General features: G+C 48.0%; 1 protein-coding gene and 1 long non-coding RNA gene across 2 annotated transcripts in view; one reads left to right on the forward strand and one right to left on the reverse strand.

Moving 5' to 3' along the window:
- The window catches only part of LOC142021836 (uncharacterized), a 121,715-nt gene that overhangs the window by 22,468 nt on the left and 79,312 nt on the right, over positions 1-19,935 (forward strand). The gene's annotated exons all lie outside the window — the stretch shown is intronic.
- Positions 8,382-14,290, reverse strand: GRIFIN (galectin-related inter-fiber protein). The gene is made up of 4 exons (XM_075011172.1): positions 14,279-14,290; positions 10,570-10,649; positions 10,308-10,470; positions 8,382-8,546 (listed from the first exon to the last, which is right to left on the reverse strand). Exons 1-4 carry the CDS (start codon positions 14,288-14,290, stop codon positions 8,382-8,384), a joined length of 420 nt encoding a protein of 139 aa, XP_074867273.1.

A 19,935-nucleotide genomic window follows, 5' to 3' on the forward strand; every position in this document is an offset into this window, starting at 1 on the left:
GAGGAAGTGAGTTGTAACTCACGAACATATATGCCCTAATACAGGGGTGAGCAAACTTTTTACGTCGGGCCCCGCTTTTCATCCCTGCAACTCACAGCTCCCCCCCACTTGTCTGGTGTAATCCAAACCGATGGAAATTTTGGTTACGTTCATATGTAAGAAAATCCTTTTGGCATGTGTAAGAAAATAAGTCTGTACAATGTAAAAACTTCATTAATTGGTATATAAATGGTAACATTTCAACATTTTTATTGAGATGGATGAGTCTGAGACTCAGCGGCTGATCGTGCTGCGCCTACCTTACAAACTTGCACGCCCCCTCAACACTTTGCAGACCCCTTGCCCTAATACCTGAATTAATTGGACTCCTTGCTGTTTTTGCTGAAATACACTAACACAGCTACCCCTCTTCAACTCAACCTGTGCAGTACAGGAGACTCCCTCATATCTGGCATTGTATCATCCAGAACTCTTCATTAACAAGCATTTTAACCATAAGTGAAGTTCAGTTTCGTTTTTCTTAAGTACAGTATAGTGAAAGTAAGGACAAATAAATACATCAAATACGGCATAAGTTTACAGTGTACACTACTACTGTTGGTGGCAAATGAAGTACTCTGCATACATTTTTGTTTGTTTCTTAATATCTAAGCTTGTTTCTCTTTAGTGTTGTGCATTGCTAGGTCTACCTCTCTATTCTCCTGAATATTTGAATATCCAGCAACCTCCCATCCTGGGGCTGCTGGATACGAAACAGTTTACTGTATTTTGTCACTTATCCAAGGCTGCAGGCAGGTAGTGTGTTCCCATGGGTAGGATAGTGGATTGGGGACTTAGGAGAAAAGGTTTCTATTTCTGTCACTGACCGGACATCTCTTGTGATTTTGGCTAAGTGTCTTAGGTCCCCCACCTGTAAAATGCAGTGCTACTGCCACCTTCCCTTTGCAAAGCATTCTGGGGGAGTGTGAGAAAAAAGGTGATATGCAGGAGTTAAATATTTTTATTACAGGGGGTAGGATGGGGAACGAATGCCTGATCTCACCAGGCAATCATCTTCTGCTCTGATGAAGCAAGAGATTTGATGATCTTTATTACCTTAATTTGCAGTGCTACACATACTGTGGTGCTACATCCCAATACACCGAAGGGTGAGGGCTCTGAACAGCCCCCAAGAAATGGAGGGCTTAATAAACTTGGATATGAGTAGGTTAATAAACAACAGTTCCATGGTCACAGGCATTATACAGTAGTATAACTGTCAAGTCGTCTGAGGACTGCAGCTTCCAACCCCAAACGCTCTGTGTTAGGTCTGTTGGTTTCAGACAATCCCTTCCTGTCTCTCTCCTTTTAATTTCTAGACCCTGCAAGTATCTGAGGGTGGTAACTGCCCTCACCCCAGCCCCACAGCTAGGAGACTGGAGGGTGTCATCCACACTAAGTCAGACTGAGAGGTTGAAAAGCTTCAACTGCTTCAGGCTTTGTCCTGTCATTTTAAGTAAGCTCACTCCCCATAAACTCCATCAGAAAAAGCATCTAACTCCTTTCCAGTGGGTCAAGCCCCACTGACTCTCTTATCTGACTTGTGGCAGGCCTCATGCAGCTGGATCTGGCTGTAGCCCTAAGCACAGTATCACCCTAGAATAACGAATTGCTCCTCCTTCTCTCTGCCCATTTTCTTGGAAAGAAGATAACCTATTTCATCTCTAGTTTCCTCAGAAAGTCACCATAAATCCCATGGACTTAAGGGGCTCTGACTCACAGGATTCCCTCTAATTTTGTCCATCTGTGGACAGAATAAAGGGTGTCACATTCAACAAAGTATGTGCAAATGTGCACCCCCAGGAGAAACATGCTGCCAGCTGTGTGCATGGTGGGCACTCAGTTAGTCAGCTGGGCAGCACCTGACTCTCTGCTGGCTGGCTGCCCAAGTGTTCAGCTTACAGGGAGCGCTGGCTCTGAGTGCCGGGGAATAGATCAGAAACCCAGGCTGGAGTCTGCTGAGTCCTCACATGAATTCAGTGTGGTGATGGGCAAGAAAGATGCATAGTGTTAAATAGGTCATATCTCCCCTGCTCAAGGTTGAGTGGCACTGGTGAGTGTGCATGAGAGGGGGGATTGACAAGTGTCATAAAATGATGGTGAGGCAGTAATTCAGAAACACAGCCCAGCATTCTCAAAAATGGCCGGCTAAAGTTCAGGGAGGGGAGTCACAGAGTGTGGTAGGGTCACCAGGCCCTGCAACCCCCATCCTCAGTCAGTCGTGACTCTCATTCAGCAGGGGGAATAGAAGGTTTTATTAGTCGACACGGACACAGATTTGTGAGTACAGATATCAGAAGGAATCAGTACAATCCACCTTGGGGAGAGGCAGCCCAGCGGGGGTCCCTGAGTTGGGACTCTGGCCCTCCTCCCTCCCTCTCCAGCCAGACGAGACTGCCCCACTCAACAGCCCAGTTCCAGTTCAAACCAGCCAGGCCCCTCCGCCCTCCTTTGTCCTGTTTCCTGGGGAAGAAAGGTGTCACCTGGTGGCCTAAGTTACACAGAGCGGGGGTGCCTGGCCTACGTGTGAGATGTCATCACCGCTATGCACGAGGGCACCACGGGGGGAATAAAATCCTTACACACCCCGCTTGGTCAGAGTGGGTCTGGAGCTGTGCATCTGATCCACTCCGCTCCCTCCAGCAGGAGTCTCTGCCCAGTGTGTGAAAGGAGGCAGAAGGGAAGTTGTTAGCCCTTCTCCAGTGATCAAGATTAAGGCCTTTCAGTGTGCGTATGTGTGGGTGTGTCGGGGGAGGGAGGGTGATGATGGAGGGGGGTTAAATGAGTCTTGTCCCAGGTGCGGACGTGGTGCTGGCTCTGTGTCGCCACTTTCCTAAGGGGTTTTAGATACTCCTGTCCTTCCCTCTCTGCCTTCCAGAACTGGAATTAGGATTCCTGGCAACAAGCCGCTTCTCCCATCCCATTCCCTTCGTGCACTAGCTTTCCCAAGGTGGGACCCAGCAGCCCATGGGTGTGCCAGAGAAGAGCCCATTGCTAAGGCTGGCAGTCAGGACCGCTCTCAGTCTGATGTCACAGGACAGCATGCTCTGCTGATTGGATGAGGCTGTGCTCAGCCAGCTGTGGGAGAGCTGCCAGAGCTCGTCAGCAGAGAAATGTGACCGTTATTATCAGTGTCAGAGACAGTCGTGGCCAGACTCTGAATGTCAAAAGCGTCAGCGAACACCTGCAGGGCTCCTCTTTGGGTCGCTGCCTGGCTCAGCGAAGCCCTGAGAAACTGACCCAGGGCCACTGCAGAGAAGCAGAACAGGCAGAGAATCCGTTCCAAGGGCCAGGGACAATGGATCAAGGGTCTGATTCTCTTCTCTCTCAAAGCAGTGCCAGTCAGAAGCAAGTCTGCCGAACTCACTGGAGCTATGATACAAAACTAGTATAAATGAGAGGAAAACCAGGCCCTCTTAGGAGTATAAGGACTTCTCTATTGCCCTAGGTAGCAGTGAGGGACACAATACGCTCAGTAAAAAGATGCTCATCCACCCATTTATTTAAGTCCATTGAGATTCAGCATTCCCTCCTGTTAACGAAACTTCTGGGCAAGAAATTCGTGGAGATTTACCTGGGACCATTGCAGGCCAGAAACACTTGCTAAATTGGTCTGAATGTGAATCAGGCAGGGAGAGGGTTCCTTCAGGGATTCCAGAACTTAGGGGGTCTCTTCCAGCAGTAAAATCTTCCTCTCTCTTGTTGTTCCAAGCTAGGAGCTGAGCTCCTCTTTAGGTTTCCTCTCTTTGATGTTAACCAGTAACACTAGCAGCTTCTTTTTCTATAACTACCACCATGCCTCACCCAACCAGCCAGGCTTAAGGACAAGTAGCACCTCCCCATAGGTCCAGGCTCTCACAGCATTCTGTGATGCTTCTGAGCATGGCTCCAGCTCTTTTGCACAGTCATTTTAAATGGGACGAATGAAGCTAAGGCTTTGGAAGCCCACAAGACTAAGGGTGTTACAATGGCACGGGGAGTGAATTAATCTCCTTCAAAGCTGCAGAGCAGGTGCTGACTCTGCCCTGCCACCTTTCAGCGTGGTTTTAAACACTCCAAGGGGTAAACTTTCTTATTCACCAGTTCCTACATGTTTCGACTCCCCAGTCGTGAATATGAAGGCCTGTTTAAAGCTGGGGGAAGAGGTCTCATTTCTTGTCCTTGTAGCCAAAAGACCAGTCATCAGCCGCCTCCTGCCACCGTTTTCCTGTCACATTCTCTTCTGAGAAGGGCATTTGGGACTCCGCACACCTCTCAGGCTAACCTGAGCAGCAGTAGCTGAAATGGATCAAAGGGCTGAGACAGGCCAGCAAACCATCATAATCAAGGTTTTTTTTCTTAAGTGTTGTGATCAGCAAATGGCAGAAGAGGGCGACTCTGAGCCAGAGGATCTGTCCCACTGCCAGGGAGGGGACGAGTGCAAACTCAGTAAAGGTGAGTCATGGAATATGTCTCACCTCCAGGGAGCCTCTGTGGGTTTTCAGTGCCCAGTTCAATCTGCAAGCCTGAGCCATCCACCAGCCAAGAGCCATCAAGTATCTGCCATTGCCAGAGAAGGAAAATTTTCTGTTTCAGGAAGGAGTGTTTTATATCTTTGCCCCACAGCAGCTCGACTGACGACTCAGGGATGCTAGCGCTCTGTTTCTCTAGGCAGATGGTGCCTGGGTAAGCTCATCCAGTTAGCTCAGGGGCAGGCTGCAGAAGCTGAGTGAGAGGAGGCATGGTGCAATCGGAGGTTGCTGGCTAATTTTTTATGGCAGCTCGTTTTATTTATTTGCACTTGAAATATGTTTGCCCTATTCCGCCAAGCCGAATGATGGAAGGCATTGGAATTGTGGAATATATATATTGGGGTATTATTGCCATAAAACTGCAAAGTACTGTTGTTATGACTTCTCTCATCAGTTCTCCCCTGTGAAGCATAATGAAATGTCCCAACAGGGACAAATAAAAAGAACCATTTCTTCAGTTCAGTATTAGCAGAAACAGGGCCCATTTTATGTTGTAAATGGCCTAAGTTTGACTGCACTTGCTTAGTTTTCCACAGTGTAACTGCATTGACTTCAAGCAGAGTCACATGTGGATTTTGGCCACTGTAACTTAGATCTGGGTCTGACTATAAATGCAGCTCCTGGGTAAATAAGCCCCCTCTTCCTCTAAGATTGATGTCCAAAGGGGCAGCGGGACCCAAGAGTGGTTTATTCTGGAGGAGTTGGAAGCTCCAAAACATAATGAATAGGGAGAGTGAAAGAGTGATTCACTCCAGAAATGGGGGATTTTTGAGGCCAAGGAGTTGTAACAGGGTCAGGCCAGAGAGCTACAGGAGTGCTGGAGGAGGGAGGTATATCAGCCCTAGGTTAAATAGGTTCCTGTTTGCAGTGTAAACTAACAAGGGCTAATCCAGAACCAGCAGGAACTTGCCAGAACCCCTCAAGGCAATCAGGCCAGTTAAAACACTGGGAGCTAATTAGGAGGTTTCCAGGGTCAAGTGAGCCATGAAGCCAGTGGACACCTGGAGCCAGTGAAGAACCAGTTGAGCCTGATTAACAAGGTTCCCCTTTTGTTCACTCACCTGTGCTCGGGAGAGAAGGTGTTGAGGGAGATCTGAAAGAGATGCATGAGCAGGTACCTGGAGGAGGAGCCTGTGGGTAATGAAGATGCTGGGGACGGCAGTGGGCAAGTGTCCTAGGGCAGCAGGATTGACAGCGACCACAGGCCATCTTCCGTAGCCTGCCCCTGAGCTAACTGGATGAGCTTACCCAGGCACCATGTGCCCAGAGTAAGGGATGGGGAGCCCAGCAACTCATCCCTGGAAGGGGCAGGGCCAAAGGCAGAAGGCGGGGGATGCAGTGGTCAGCCCTGAGGACCCCCCACGCTGCATCAGAGCCTGTGTGGAGCAGCAGCACAGTGCTGTTGTGGCATTTCAAAGAGGACTGAAGCTCTGGGTTTGTTCTCCTCTCTCTTCCTCGTGCTGGCCAATCATGGGAGTGGCCAAACAAACAGCAAGTTGATGCTCTAGAGAACGTGTCTAAACTGAGGGCTGCTGTGAGCCTCTGAGGTAAGCGATGCACCTAAAAGAGTAGGACCCGCTAAGGTAGAGCAGGAATTTTGTCACCTAGGACTCAGCTGGTGGTAAGGACTGGATGAACAAGGAGATGAAGTTCTGCTGTTGCCCCAGATACATCGATCATAATTTCCACCTTCAGTCTTGTAACCACATAGTTGCCATTTAGGAAACGTATTTTCTGTTCTTTCTATGTGAACATGTCTGTTCTGGACCTGTGTTCCCGTACAGCCTTTGCAATAAGAACGTGTTGTCCTTGAGTTACAGTCTGGAAATACCACAAACTTTTAAGACTTACACAGGTAGCCTTTGCAGTATATTTTGTTGTGACAGACTTTCCCCTATTCAGAGGTCATTAAGACTATGCATTGAATGATATGAGAATGACCTCAGCCAATTCAAATAAAAAGTTTTGACAAGACCAGAGTGAAACTTTGACTTTCCACTGGACAGAAAACACTGCCATCAACTAGCTCCATATCTGGTGATTGGACAGGTGATGAGCGCAGAGGGTATCCCTCTTGGTGAATTGGGCAGCAGTCATTTGTTTCCTTTCTTTATGGCTTCCCGTTTGGAATCCACTACATTATACCTGGGAAACATGGAGATGATGGGAGGGCAGCTGTAATTGTTTTTATGAATTAGTTCATGCTTGTATTTAATGATGATGACATATTTATTTCACTGCATGCAAGTTTGTCCTTCCTCTTGCTGGAGCACAGTCAGGGGGCCTAACACAGAATAGTCCACAAAGAGGGGAAAAAGGTGGACAAGGTCAGAGAGGGAAGACAGGGAGGAGAAAGAAGGAGAACAAGTGAGTGTATACTGATCCCATTGACTTGAGAAGGGAGTGAGAGAGACTGAATCTCACCATCAAAAATAGGGCACCTTGTCTTTACTTTGGTAAGCTAGAACTTCATCCTTCTAGGATCCCTCAGCATAGACTCTAGTTGTGCCACTAATGCACACTGCCAAAAGTCACCTAGACTTAGTACTCCTTTAAACCCTCCCTTTTTTGACCCACAGGATCACTCCTGGGCTCTGTTCAAATAACAGGAGAGTTGGCGGGGTTACAGCAGAGCAAATGTGGATATTGCTGCAGTGTGGGCAAAATTTATTTAGAGAAATCTTGCAAAAGGATAGTCCCCAGGCTTTAAACCAGAGTTTGGTGTCACCCCATATTTTAAAGCCAGCCAGCCCTGTTTTCCTTGGACGTTAATGAGTGTTGCTTGTAGCGTGTGGCTGGAGGATTAGACCATGCATTTCTCTATGAAATGGACAGGCCTCATTCTGTATGAGGGCAGGAGCCAGGCCCACAGTTGTCTGCTACTGCTTGTCAGGAACGACCTCCTCTGTCGGAGGACGGGGCTGCCTGCAAGCTGGGACGTAGGGCCAACGAATTCAGAAGCCACTTCCCTAGGTGTCATTTTTCAGATTTTATTGGCAATCATGTTGACATCATACCAAGCTCCAGTAGGCATATGCCCCTCTCCACTGGCATCACTCTTACCATCACCTAGATCAACCTCTACCCAGCTGAGGAGAGTTGCCATTTCACACCCTATTGCAGTCAGGACTATTTGTTTGGATAAAATTCAAATTTTCGTATCATTCATGAAGATTTCCCCACAAAGCAGTTTGCTGTGTGAAGAGGCATTGTTCATTACAGCAGCCAAGGATGACAATGCCTGGGCTTCCAGTTCTCCATGCTAAAGCACGTGGCATTAGAATGATTTTAGGGATCTGAACTGACTTACGTTAACTAGCTCATTTTGTATTGCTAGGGTACAGTACATCAGTGTTTCTTCAACTATGTTCCATGGAACACTCGTGTTCCATGAACAACTCACAGGTGTTCTGCAGGCACCTGACACATTTTGATATCCTACACTGATGGTACAGATTTTCTCTTATTAAAGCCAGATTCAATGCTACTGCTTCATTGCTATGATGCTTGGTTAAAGTACTTCATTTTGCTTTCGTTGTATATGTTTCTTTGTTTGTTTTTTTTGATCTGACAACTTTTTTAAAAAAAAATTTCAGAGGTGTTCCACATAAAAAAATATTAGTTTGGTGTTGTGTGGCCTCAAAAAGTTGAAGAAACACTGCAGAACATCTGGGGTATGACAGCTCTATGCCATAGCGTTCTCCAGCAACATCCTTTCTGCTGAAGACAGCAAATGATGGGTGGCAGAGGGCAGGGAGAAGGCCACTAGCTGCCTACTGGGGCAGGACTCTTCAGGGGGAGTAGGCTGGAGAGCCTGTCCCAGTTTGCTGCCTAATAAAGGCCTTTTTTGGTGATTTCCATTGAAGAGATTCTGACATCATTCACAACTTGCAGTTTGGTGATAGCTGAGAGCTGTTTCTCCCGGTGCTTGTACTGGAGAATTTTGTTTTCATCAATGGAAACGTGGAAATAGTCTGGGTCTGAGTAGATTTCAATCTGAAAGAGAGACGGAGAGTCAGGATCTCCAGGTTTTGGCCTGAAACATCACTGGAGTAGCTGACACAGCATGTACGCCAGCTGGGGGTGCTCTTGTCCTATTTCTATACTGGAGGTTGAGTGGCTTCCTGAAAGCATGCCTGCTCTATAGTCAGTCACAAGCCTCTAGGACAGTGGTTCTCAACCGGCATGCCATGAGAACTGTCCAAGTGTGCCATGACATTTCATCAGTTTTCCCTCCACTTGGCTCTTTGCAGAGGATCTCCTACTCTCTGGAGCCACCTCCTCCTCCTGCCCCCCAAGCGACTGAGTAACCACTGACATTTACAGTTACTCAGTTACTCGGCATCCCTAGCATGACGCATGTTCACTTCCCCCCTTTTTTTTCCGACCCATTGAAGATAGTGTGTTCTGTTGTGGTTTTAAAACATTCATGCACTGGATCCTTGTTTAGCTTGCTGGATGCACTACTATGTTGCAAACCTCTCTAGTAAGACTAACCACAGTAAATGTGAGTAAATGTGACTTTTATGAGCAATTGATTCAGCTGAAAAAAGTGGTCATGCCATGGAATTTCTTGTCGCATTGAGGTGTGCTGTTTTACTGAAAAAATTGGGAATCACTGTGTTAGGACATTGATGGGTGTGCTAGCCACCTTCCATTCAGACTAAGGGAACAATTAAAAAACCCTTTGTTTAGTGGCAGCTGTAACAATAGACACTTTGGCCCAGAGTGCTTGGAGTTCATTGGTAGGGAAAGGAAATGACGGAACAGAGTAAATAGAATTCATTTGGCATCCAGGGAGTGTGTAAATCAAATGTAGCTTATGCTAGTGGTGCTCAACTAAGGGTACGCATACCCCTGGGGGAAGGCAGAGCTCTTCCCGGGGAGTACGTCAGTTCATTTAGATATTTGCCTAGTTTTACAATGGGCAACACAGAAAGCACTAGCAAAGCCCGTACGAACTTACATTTCGTATAGACAATGACTTACTTATATTGGTCTATGTACTAGACATGGAAATATAAGTCCAGGTCCCTATAGGCACAGATGGGTATAGTTTAAAGCAGTACCTTTCTTGTTTTTCAGTTTTGTTTTTGTTTTTGTTTTTTTTTTAAGAAAAAAAGAAAAAAAAGCTCACCTCCCCCAACCACAGCCAATTCCCTGCCTGGTGCTGCCAAGGTTCCGGTACACTGTACCAGCAAGTACCAACACAGAAAAAGCACTAATTTAAAGTGTGTGAGAGCCAGGGGAGATGCACGATTTGTCTGACACCCTCTTGTGAACTGATTTTTTCCTGCTAATCACGTATATGTTTAATCCACCCTCTTGCTTCGTACATTACACTTGCTTTGCACAGTCACTGTATGGCGTGGCAGTTCAAGTCATACCACTTAACTTCTTATATCTGTTTATAGTCACCTTATTTCTGATGTGCAGTTTCTTTCAATTTAGATTCCTGCTCAACTGGGCCCAGGTATTGCCCTGGGGGTTACACCTACTTTCTTCAGATGTCATTTGGCTGGCTATGGCCCAGAGTGCTAAATTGGTCAAATTTCTGTTCTCCTATTTGGTGTTAATGTCATTGGTGAAGTTACTCCAGGTTTACAACAGAGTAGTTGAGCAGAACTGTGCCTCCAGGGAAGAACTAAATGTTTTGTGCTGCTGGTTCCGACTACAGGGATGGGAGTTTATGTGTCTCTCCCTGCGGGAGGCGGGGGGGGGGGTCGCCTGAAGATTTGTGGGTTAGTATTGAATTACCTGGAAAGGTTCCTTTGCTTTAAGGGGGAAGGTGTCAATTACTTCTTCTGGCCCCCAGCGGTTGGACAGGAAGGAGTTGCAGATGATTTTGGAGTCAGAGAAGCGAGGGTTAAAGTGGAAAGCAATTTGGTCTCCTGCATTGCAGAGGAAGTTAATTTCAAACCTAAAAAAATGAGAGAAACGAGTGATTCAGAGTTGTGAAGCCTGGCATCCTATGAGACACCATGGTGCTTTGAAAAATGGTTGCAAATAATGCTCTTACATGTTTGCATTGGAGCTTGTTTCACCTTTAACTACCACGCTCCAACCAGGACACAGCCCCTCTGGGTATGATGCCTCGAACTGTGAACAACAACAACAACAAAAAACAAAACAAGAAGAAAGATCCAGTGCTACTCAGCAATGGAGAGAGCCAAGGTGGGGAGGTAATACCTTTCATTGGACCAGCTTCTGTGGTTGAGAGAGAGATGCTCTCCAGCAATAAAAATGTCTCACCTCTGTCCCCTGCACTATCTCTTCTTCCCTGTTCCCTCAGCAGCTTTATCAGGAGCTCTCTTTTCTTCCTGTCTTTTTCTCATCTTCTCTTTATTGTTCGCTTTGTCTCCTTCTTTCTCTCTCCCCTCTACCTCTTTGTCATTCAGCAATGCCAGCAAATAAACATAAAGCAGCTGTACCTTATTTGCTCCCCAAATCATCTGTTCTCTCCAATCCAGTCCACATCTTCAGAAAAGATGTTTTGCGGTGGCAGATCCCTTTTCACCTGCTGACAGCTAAGAAGTTGCTGCTCTGCACCAACTGGTGGAGAAATGCCAGGACTCTTGTTGCAAAAACCTGTCTAAAGTCCTGTTTGATATGAAATCAAAGCAATCCTTCTTCCCGCCCCACCCTCAACAATGCAAAGTTCTGAGCATGAGACCTCGAGGTGCTTTGAAGGACAGTTGGAATGGCAGAGACTGATGAGGGGAAGCCAACAGTGAATCATAGACATGTCAGATTAGCAAGGCCATCAAGATATCCTCTCTGGACCATCCCCCCCATATTAAGGCAGCATTAAGTACACCTAGCCCATCCCAGACAGGTGTTTGTCTAACCTGTTATTAAAAGCCTACGATAAGGAAGATTGTGCAGCTTCTCTCAGTAATCTTATCCAGTGCTTAACTTTCCTTATCGTTACAAAGTATTTCCTGCTTTTCAACCTAAATCTCATAGTGCTGCAAACTAAATCATTTCCTCCTTGTCCTGACGGCCTTGGTGGACAAGGAGAGTAATCGATAACTATCCTCTTCACAACCATCTTTTACCTATGTACAGTAGCTTTTTTTTTAACCAAAAAAGGAAATGTTTTCATCATGCAGTGCATTGTAGGCCTGTGGAACTCCTTGCCAGAGGTTGTTCTGAAGACCAGGACTTTAACGGGATACAAAAAAGAACTAAATGCATTCATGGCAGTTAGGTCCATGAATGGGTATGTGCCAGGATGGGTAGGAATGGTGCTCCTAGCCTCTGCTAAGGCTGGAAATGAGTGACAGAATAGGGATCACTTGATGATTACCTGTTCGGTTCATTCCCTCTGGGACATCTGGCATTGACCACTGGATACTGGGCTAGATGGACCTTTGGGCTGACCCAGTATGGCCGTCCTTATGTTCTTATGAACGCTGCTCAGAGCTCACATTTTCAAAACTGCTTTTTATTTGTGTTGCTCTCCCATGGACTCTCTCCTTTTTGCTCACAGCTCCTTTCATGTCACTGGAATCTGAGCATCTGGCTAATTGCCACCTTATTCACTGTTATCCAGGCTGCAATCTTTGTCCAGTCTCAGGACTTGAACTCATGCAAAAGATGAGCAAGCAGCTTCATTTCTCAATAGTTCACCTTTCTGTTGAATTCCTCGTTTTCCCTAAGAAATGCTTGACAATCCCTCTCTTTTCTGATGTCCATTAGAGCTGATGCTCTCTTGTGCCACACACAGGTCACACAGCAGCAACACCACTGAAATGCAGCAGGCTCGACTACAGGTGGAGAGCAGGGGCAAAGGGACCCACAACTCAGTGCAACACAATGAGGAAAAGAGAAGTTCTGGTGATCAAAAATGAGACAAGCCAAAGTTCTGGTGGAAAGCCCTCTTGGGATCTGTCACATCCCGGTTGAGCAGATGGGGATCGAAGCATTAGTCTCCCCAAGTGAATTGCTTGGGGTGTAAGTGCATATTCCTCATAAAAGTTTGGAACAGGGAGCTGCAGTGAGGGTTGAATCACTCTGAAATGTCTCTTGCTCCCTCTTCTCCACGCCCCCTGTGCAGAAGTGGAAAAAGTACCCAAAAAGTTATTTGAGTACTTTCTCCAGTTCTGACCCCAGGGAATTATACCTCCCACCCTTCACGAGTGATATTCCCACTCCACACCACCCCCCATGGACTGTCTTCTTGTTCTGTGATCGTACAGTGCCTTTTTCAAAGGGATTTTGTCCATGGGTGGGGGTCCCAGGTACTACGACAGCATAAATAATAAATAATAATAATACACTCTCATGATTGCTTTTTCTCCCTCCCTCCCTTTCATCTCCATCTCTTGGAGGAATCACTCCTGGGTTTGACAGATGCTCTGCGGGTTTTCCCCAGCCAAAGTTTTTACTCCCAATCACATAGAGTGTTGGTCTGTCCCTCTGGGGCTTCACTCATTCTGTCCCTTCCCATTCCAAACCATGCTTAGGGACTGCCGAACACACACATCCTGGGGGCAGGAGCTGAGTTACATTATTTCAGACTCAGCTCCACTGTTAATCTCCAGCCCTCTGTCTTGCTGCTTCTAAAGATGGAGCCCACAAAATGCTTTCCAGCCACTCACATGCATGCTGCTAATTGGCCACACACATGTACATGCAAGCGCACGTACACAGAGGATATCATAGAATCATTGAACACTAGAGCTGGAAGGGACCTTGAGAGGTCATTGAGTTCAGTCCCCTGCCCTCACAGCAGGACCAAGCACCACTTAGAATCTCTAGACCATCCCTGAAAAGTGTCTGTCTAACCTGCTTTTAAATATCTCCAGTGATGGAGATTCCACAACCTCCCTGGCCAATTTATTCCGGTCTTTAAGCACCCGGACAGTTAGGAAGTTTTTCCTAATGTCCAACCTAAATCACCCTTGCTGCAGGTTAAGCCCATTGCTTCTTGCCCTATCCAAAGTGGCCAAGGAGATCAATTTTTCTCCCTCCTCCTTTTAACCCTCTTTTAAGTACTTGAAAACCACTATCATGTCCCCTCTCAGTCTTCTCTTTTCTAAACTAAACAAGCCCAGTTCTCTCAGTCTTCCCTCATCGCTCACGTTCTCTAGACCTTTAATCATTCTTGTTGCTCTTCTCTGGACCTTCTCCAACTCCTCCATGGTGATACGATGATACTCGCGCATTTTGCCCCCTTCAGAATACTTGGATTCCAGCAGAGTTGATTGTCAGTTGTAAATGGGGTAGAGGTCCTGCTGGACACCCAATCTGGCCTCACTTGGATGTCAGCCCTAAAGTTCCTGTAACACATACAGAGAAACACGCCCCATATCCATGCAGCAGCAAATCCTTCTCTGCTATTGCCTGTCTTGGGAGAGGTTGTGTTAAGACACAAAAGAAAGACACTTGCCCGGGTCATTCCACCCTGGACACAGGGCCAGGGTCTGATCTCAGCACACCACCGTAATTCTGTAATTTATACTAGTTGTAAATGAGACTACAATCTTTCCGGCTGCCCTAGAACACCATTCCGTACTGAGTTACAAGGGAGATACATTTTGGGTTCATTACAGAAGTCCTACATAGCTGTAGGTTTCTAGCTTTGCTCTGGCCAGGTTTCTGGGTTTTCACACTCATCTTCAATGCTGTTGTCTTATCTACCTGTGTTTAAACTAACTGAACCCCAGACACTGACCACCAGCTCAAGCTCTGAGTTATACCAGATGCTGGTCCCTCTCCCTTACCCGCAGTGCCATCCTGTTCGCCTGCCTTCCCACCGTCAGACCAGCCCACGGGGGTGTGTGCAGCCAGCAAGGCCTGATATAAGGGCTGCATGTCAGGAAACCACGTGTGAGTGGGTAGGGATTAGCAGAGAAAGTGGAGAGAGCTAGTCCCCTGAACTTTGCTGTGATAAGAGGAGGGGAGACGTGCCCTCCCTGCCAGCCCTGCAGAGTCAGACTGTTCATTCTCTTAGCTCTAATCCAGCCCTTGTGTTCTTGCTAACAATAGCAAGTTGCAACAGCTACAGCACAATCCAGAATGGTGACATGCTGCTGCCATTGTATTGTAGTGAGGCCAGGAGAGTGTTTGAATTGTGATCCCTGATCTGCATTGCACTAGCCTCTCCTCCACCAGTTAGACTCACACAATCCTAGAACTGGAAGGAGCCTCAAGGGATCATCAAGTCCAGTTCCCTGCCCTCCCGGCAGGACCAAGCACCACCTAGATCCCCCGTTTGATTTTATCCAACCTGTTCTTAAATATTTTCAATGGTGGAGATTCTACAACAGTCCTAGGCAATTTATTCCAGTAATTAACCACCTTGACAGTTAAGAAATTTTTCCTAATGTCCACTCTAAACCTCCCTTGCTGCAATATAAGGGCCGTTACTTCTTGTCCTATCCTCAGAGGTTAAGGAAAATAATTTTCTCCCTCCTCCTTGTAACACCCTTTTACGTACTTGAAAATTGCTATCATACCCCCTCTTATCCAAACTAAACAACCCAGTTCTCTCAGTCTTCTCTCACAAGTCATATTTTCTACACCTTTAATCATTTTAGTTGCTCGTCTCTGGACCCTTTCCAATTTCTCCACGTCTTTCCTAAAATTCATATGGGGAGCCTCCTGAGAGGGAGGTACCTGGGAAGATCAGTCACAGGCTGGTACTAGACTCCTGGGCAGAGAGAAATGACTGGGGAAGAATGACTTGAGGGTGAAAGGTGAATTCTCCTGGTGGTCCATGCCTTGGGCAGAGGGAGACATGATTTGGGGGCCATTAGCTGTGCCTCATCTCTCTTCCCCCTCCAGTGTGTGCCTCCCGCCACCCCAAGGATTATGATGTGTGTGTATACTGGAGGAATTTTGCCCATTTGGTTTTCACTCATTCTTTGTCATTTGTAATCCTGGTTTAGAATCATCTGATTCGAGCTCTGTCCCACTGGTTTTTCCACCTCACCACCCGCTTGCCGCTTCCGATAGGCAGAACCAGACAAAGCCTGGATTGTCAGCAGCTCATTCGGATTTAACACTCTGCTGATAACAGCATGGTGCAATGACCCGTCTCTTTGCACGGTACAGATTAAGGCGCCAAGCAATGCACAGCAATGAAGCGTCATTGCCAAGATTGGTGTAAAAGTGTTGCTGTCTGCGAGGGGAATCTCACAGCAATTCCAGTTCTGTCTCTCACAGAAGAGGTTCCTGTAGGGCAGGGGTGGACACACTTTTTGTGTTGGGCCCCACTTGTCACCCCGGCAATGAGCAGGGCCCCCCAACCTGTCTTCTGCAATCCAAACGGGTGGAAATTTGGGCTACATTCATAAGGGGAAAAAAAAAACCTGGCACGCGTAAGAAAATATATAAAAACTTTATCAACTGGTATATAAGTGTGAATACACAGACACAAAAACAGTAACCTATGTCAGCATTTTTAATGAGACGGATGAGCTTGAGACCTGGCAGCCGATCATGCTGTGCCCCCTTATGACATTTCATGCTCCCCTCCCCCACCCCACCACTTTGCACTGCCCTGCTGTAGGGACCAGTGCAGAAGTAGAGTAGGTCTGCAACCTGCAGCTCTGGATCTGCCTGCAGCTCTTTAAGGACTTCATTGTGGCTCCCAGTGCTATAATTGCAAGGTAATAAAAAAAACCCTCCTGATTAATTTTGGTAAATGGTGAAAGTCTGATAGGAATAAGGGGATTTCCATGTTTGCAGGGTCCTTTCGGAAAGGCCCCCCGTGTAGATGAGCCACACGTGAACCAAAACACGGCACTTTCAAAGTGCTGCGGCTGGCAGCATGCTAACGAGGTGCTGAATATTCATTTCAGTGCCTCATTAGTAGTCTCCGATTTGGCCATTAGCATGGCCATTTCAAAGTTTTTCCTAAGGGTAGACATAGCCTATGTGGGAGAATCAGAGCTATTCCTACCCCGGGCTCCACCAGCAGCAAGAGTCACTGAGGAGCTGTCTTCCCCAGCATGAGGGATGCATCACTCAGGAGTGGCAGTGCCAGTTTTCACCAGGCTGCCCTCCTAAGAGGGTGGGTTGAATGGGGGCATGACTGGTTTCTGGTTCCTGAGTGGCAGGGCAGGGGCTCGGATTTCCAGTGTTCTGAAAACCTCCCTGTGGGGACCAGCGCAGAAGTGCTGGTGTGAGGGACTCAGCTCCCGGGCAGAGCACTGGTTGGGGGGAACCCTGGGCTGCCACAGTGGCACAGGAAGAGTTTTTAGAGTGGAGGTGCTGCAGGAGGTCACCATGTTTTTAGGGTGTTACAGCTGCAAGCCAGGGGGTCTCGCAAAACTCCCTGCGCTGCTAGTTCCAGCCCCTAGGAGTTGTTATCACAGCTTCTCTCAGCTGGGGGCCTAGTGAGGCATTGCCAATTTAACATAGCTCTCCAGATGAGTTAACCTGAGGCAGGGAATACCACTATACCTCCCAAGGACAGAACTTCAGGTACGACTTCCTCCATGTCTCCAAAAATAGGTACCACTCTGTCTGTCAGGAGATTGGGTTGCCTCAGGGAAAATGGTGCCCTGGATGAATTTGTATTTTGGCGCCGCTAGCCCAGAGGGCTGGGTGACCCCCATTTCCCCTGGCCTCCATACACTCCCCAGCCCCTCCACCCCAATCCCGTGGCCCTTTGCCACTAAGCCCTGCTTCCTCCTGCACCCTAACTCCTCCAGTGTGCCCCAGTCTCTGCACTGGGCCTCCTTTGCCCCAAACTCCACATGACCCCTGCCCCTCCAACCCTGCACTGTGCCCCCTTCATAGCTAACCACTGCACCTGCCTCCAGCACCCACACAGGGAAACTGACTTGGACACAGAGTGCCTGGCATTGCTGCTGCTCAGGGCTGGCCACAGGGAGAGGTCCCCTGGCAGCTGGCAGGGCAGGGAGCTGGAGGGGGGTCTGGGTGCACAAAGTCAGGGCCCACTAAGACTTATTGATCTCTTCTTTGACCTGCACTGAGTTCCCTGTCTCTTCCCTTCCCTTCCCAACCTAGAACAGGCCTCAACCTCTAGCTGCCATTGGCTGGCTGGCTGAGACACCATCCTCACCTTCCATTGCATGGCCTGGCTTTCGTTCAGGCTGCTTATGCACAGAGGATCTGCAGGCCTGGGGCAAGGGAGCGGGACCAGGAGAAGAGCCAGATTCAAGAAGAGCCAGTGTGCAGAGGCAGGACTAGGAGGCTGGGACACCATGTGGGGCAGTGCCAGGGGGTGCTCCGTTCTCACTCTAGGAGCAGGGAAGCAGAGATTCCTGTCTCATGGCACCAGGCTGCACTAGCCACATCCAGTGTGGGGAAGTCTGAGCTGCATGTGGTGCCCTCTTGGCTATGGTGGCTAGCGTGAGGGCCCAGTTTGCCTGGCCCTAAGGCCAGCTGTGGCTATCCCATGTAACACCTGCATTTTACAGGGTTTTTATATGACTGCGTAAATAGACTCCTGAATCTAAGCTTACAACATAAGCCTCATGCCCTTCTAATTGCAACAGGAACCATAAAAATGTGAGGATAAGGTAATTAAATGTAGTGACACTAATAATATTATCTGGCTCTCATACAGCAATTTTCATCAGTAGATTTCAAAATCCTTTACAAAGCAAGTCAATTTTATTATCCCTATTTTATAGATGGGAAAACTGAGGCAAACATAGGCACATATCCAGCAATAAAACCTCTTCTGCTCAGATCCAATCCAGTGCTCTGTCCACTAGGCCACACTGTTTCCCCCCAACTAGCACATGCTGCCTGATCAGTTGGATGGCATCTAAAGCTCTCCTGAGTGGTTGTCCAGGCACTCAGCTTACAGGGAACACTGGATGGGGTAAGAAATGAGAAATTCACCACAACCACCAGCAGAACCCATAGAGCTATGCCCCCTCCATCACCGCCCAAAAGGGAGAAAGCAAAGAGATGCTGCTTCTCCCAAGCACCAGCTGGCTTCCTATGCCCGATATGCCCTGGGCCAAGAGTGGGGTTGGTGGAGTCGTTCTGTGCCTCCTATACGTTCCCAGTGTTGGTCGTAGGGAAACTGCAGATAAATTGGAAGGCTTATCTCCACCAGCTGGGTTGTAACTTGTGTCATCTGGGAAGCTGCTGTTTTGTGCAAGCCCCTGGGGATTCTCTGTGCCTGAGGATGGAGTGTAGTGGTGCAGAGTGGTGGGATTTTCCTGGGGCTAGGTTTTGCCCTGCAGGTCAGGTTCTTCTACCCCTGCATACTGGAGGGTTCCCCTGTTTCAGGTGGGCTTCCCAATACTAGATAACTGGATTGTTTGTGCCAGGTGGCATAGAAACGCTCCAGTGATGTTTAGCTGTGCCCCAGTGAGACATTTTCTTATGCCATCTGGTGACCTGTCTGGACTATTTGGAAGGACTGGCCATACAACCTGCAGGGTTCCCATGAGCCAGCTGAAAATTTCCTCCCGTCCAGGTGGGTGATCTTTCTGTGCCAGGGGAAAGGTTTTCTGCGAGATGCCTTGTGCCATCTTGTTGTTTCCCCAAGTCCTTGATGAGGGAGATTTCACGCTGCTGTGCCATAGGTTAAGAGATTTTCAACAGCTGAGATTGCTCATGGCCAGCTGCTGTGCATTGTACTCTCTGGGCGGCGCAAATATATAAGGAACACATGCTATATTTCCTCACTCCCTGGGATGTTCCATGACTGATTTGGCAGGAATTCATGGTTTGTAGGTAGATTGGCCTTACTGTATGGTGTCTTTTCCTTGCATGCATGCTGGGCCTTAGGCTGATGATTTTTAGTGTATTTGTTTTGATTCCAGCAAGTAAAGAGATTTTCTATTGTGGGAAAATTTTGTATTGAGATTTTCTCTGGTGTCCTGGACCGATCATTAAAGACACAGTCCAACAGGGGGACAAACCAACAACTTTTCTCAGTGTTAAAGAAGGCAAGGCCCAGCCCTGCCCCTTCCGCCCAAGGCTAAGCCCCTTCCACAGCCTCTCCCCCAATGGAGCCAAGCCCGGCCCCCACAGCAGAGGCCAACCACCACCCCAGGTTACTGCCTCCAGCCCTGAACATCCCTGGGTTCTTTAGTCTAACCTATCGCAGCAGGTGGCATTGCCTCATCCTTCCTGTCCGGCTGGTGTGCCTGGTGGATGGAGACTTGGGCAGCTGCACCACAGGCTGATCCTTCCTGGCTGGCTGGAGAGCTGGGCAGCTGTGCTGCAGCCCCAGTTTTCGTGGCAGCCCAGGGAGCTGGGCAGCTTCACCACAGCCTCAACCCTCTCCAGAGGCTAGAGAGCCAGAAACCCAGGCAGCTGTGCTGTGGCCCCAGCCCTCCTGGGAGGGAGAGGCCTGGGCAGTTTTGGGAAGGCAATGCCTATGTTTCCCACCACCCATGGTCGAGCCACAAACTTGAATTGTGCTGACCGCAGCTACCACAGA

Source organism: Carettochelys insculpta, chromosome 16 (assembly GCF_033958435.1).
Source record: "Carettochelys insculpta isolate YL-2023 chromosome 16, ASM3395843v1, whole genome shotgun sequence".
NCBI classification, from domain to species: Eukaryota; Metazoa; Chordata; order Testudines; family Carettochelyidae; genus Carettochelys; species Carettochelys insculpta.

Bases quoted from the DNA above. Each gene is read 5' to 3' on its own strand.
- GRIFIN (XM_075011172.1), bottom strand. The intron at 10,471-10,569 runs GTAAGAGCATTA...TCATTTTTTTAG, and splicing joins ACAAGCTCCAATGCAAACAT to GTTTGAAATTAACTTCCTCT. The intron at 8,547-10,307 runs GTAATTCAATAC...TCTCTCTTTCAG, and splicing joins AAGCAAAGGAACCTTTCCAG to ATTGAAATCTACTCAGACCC.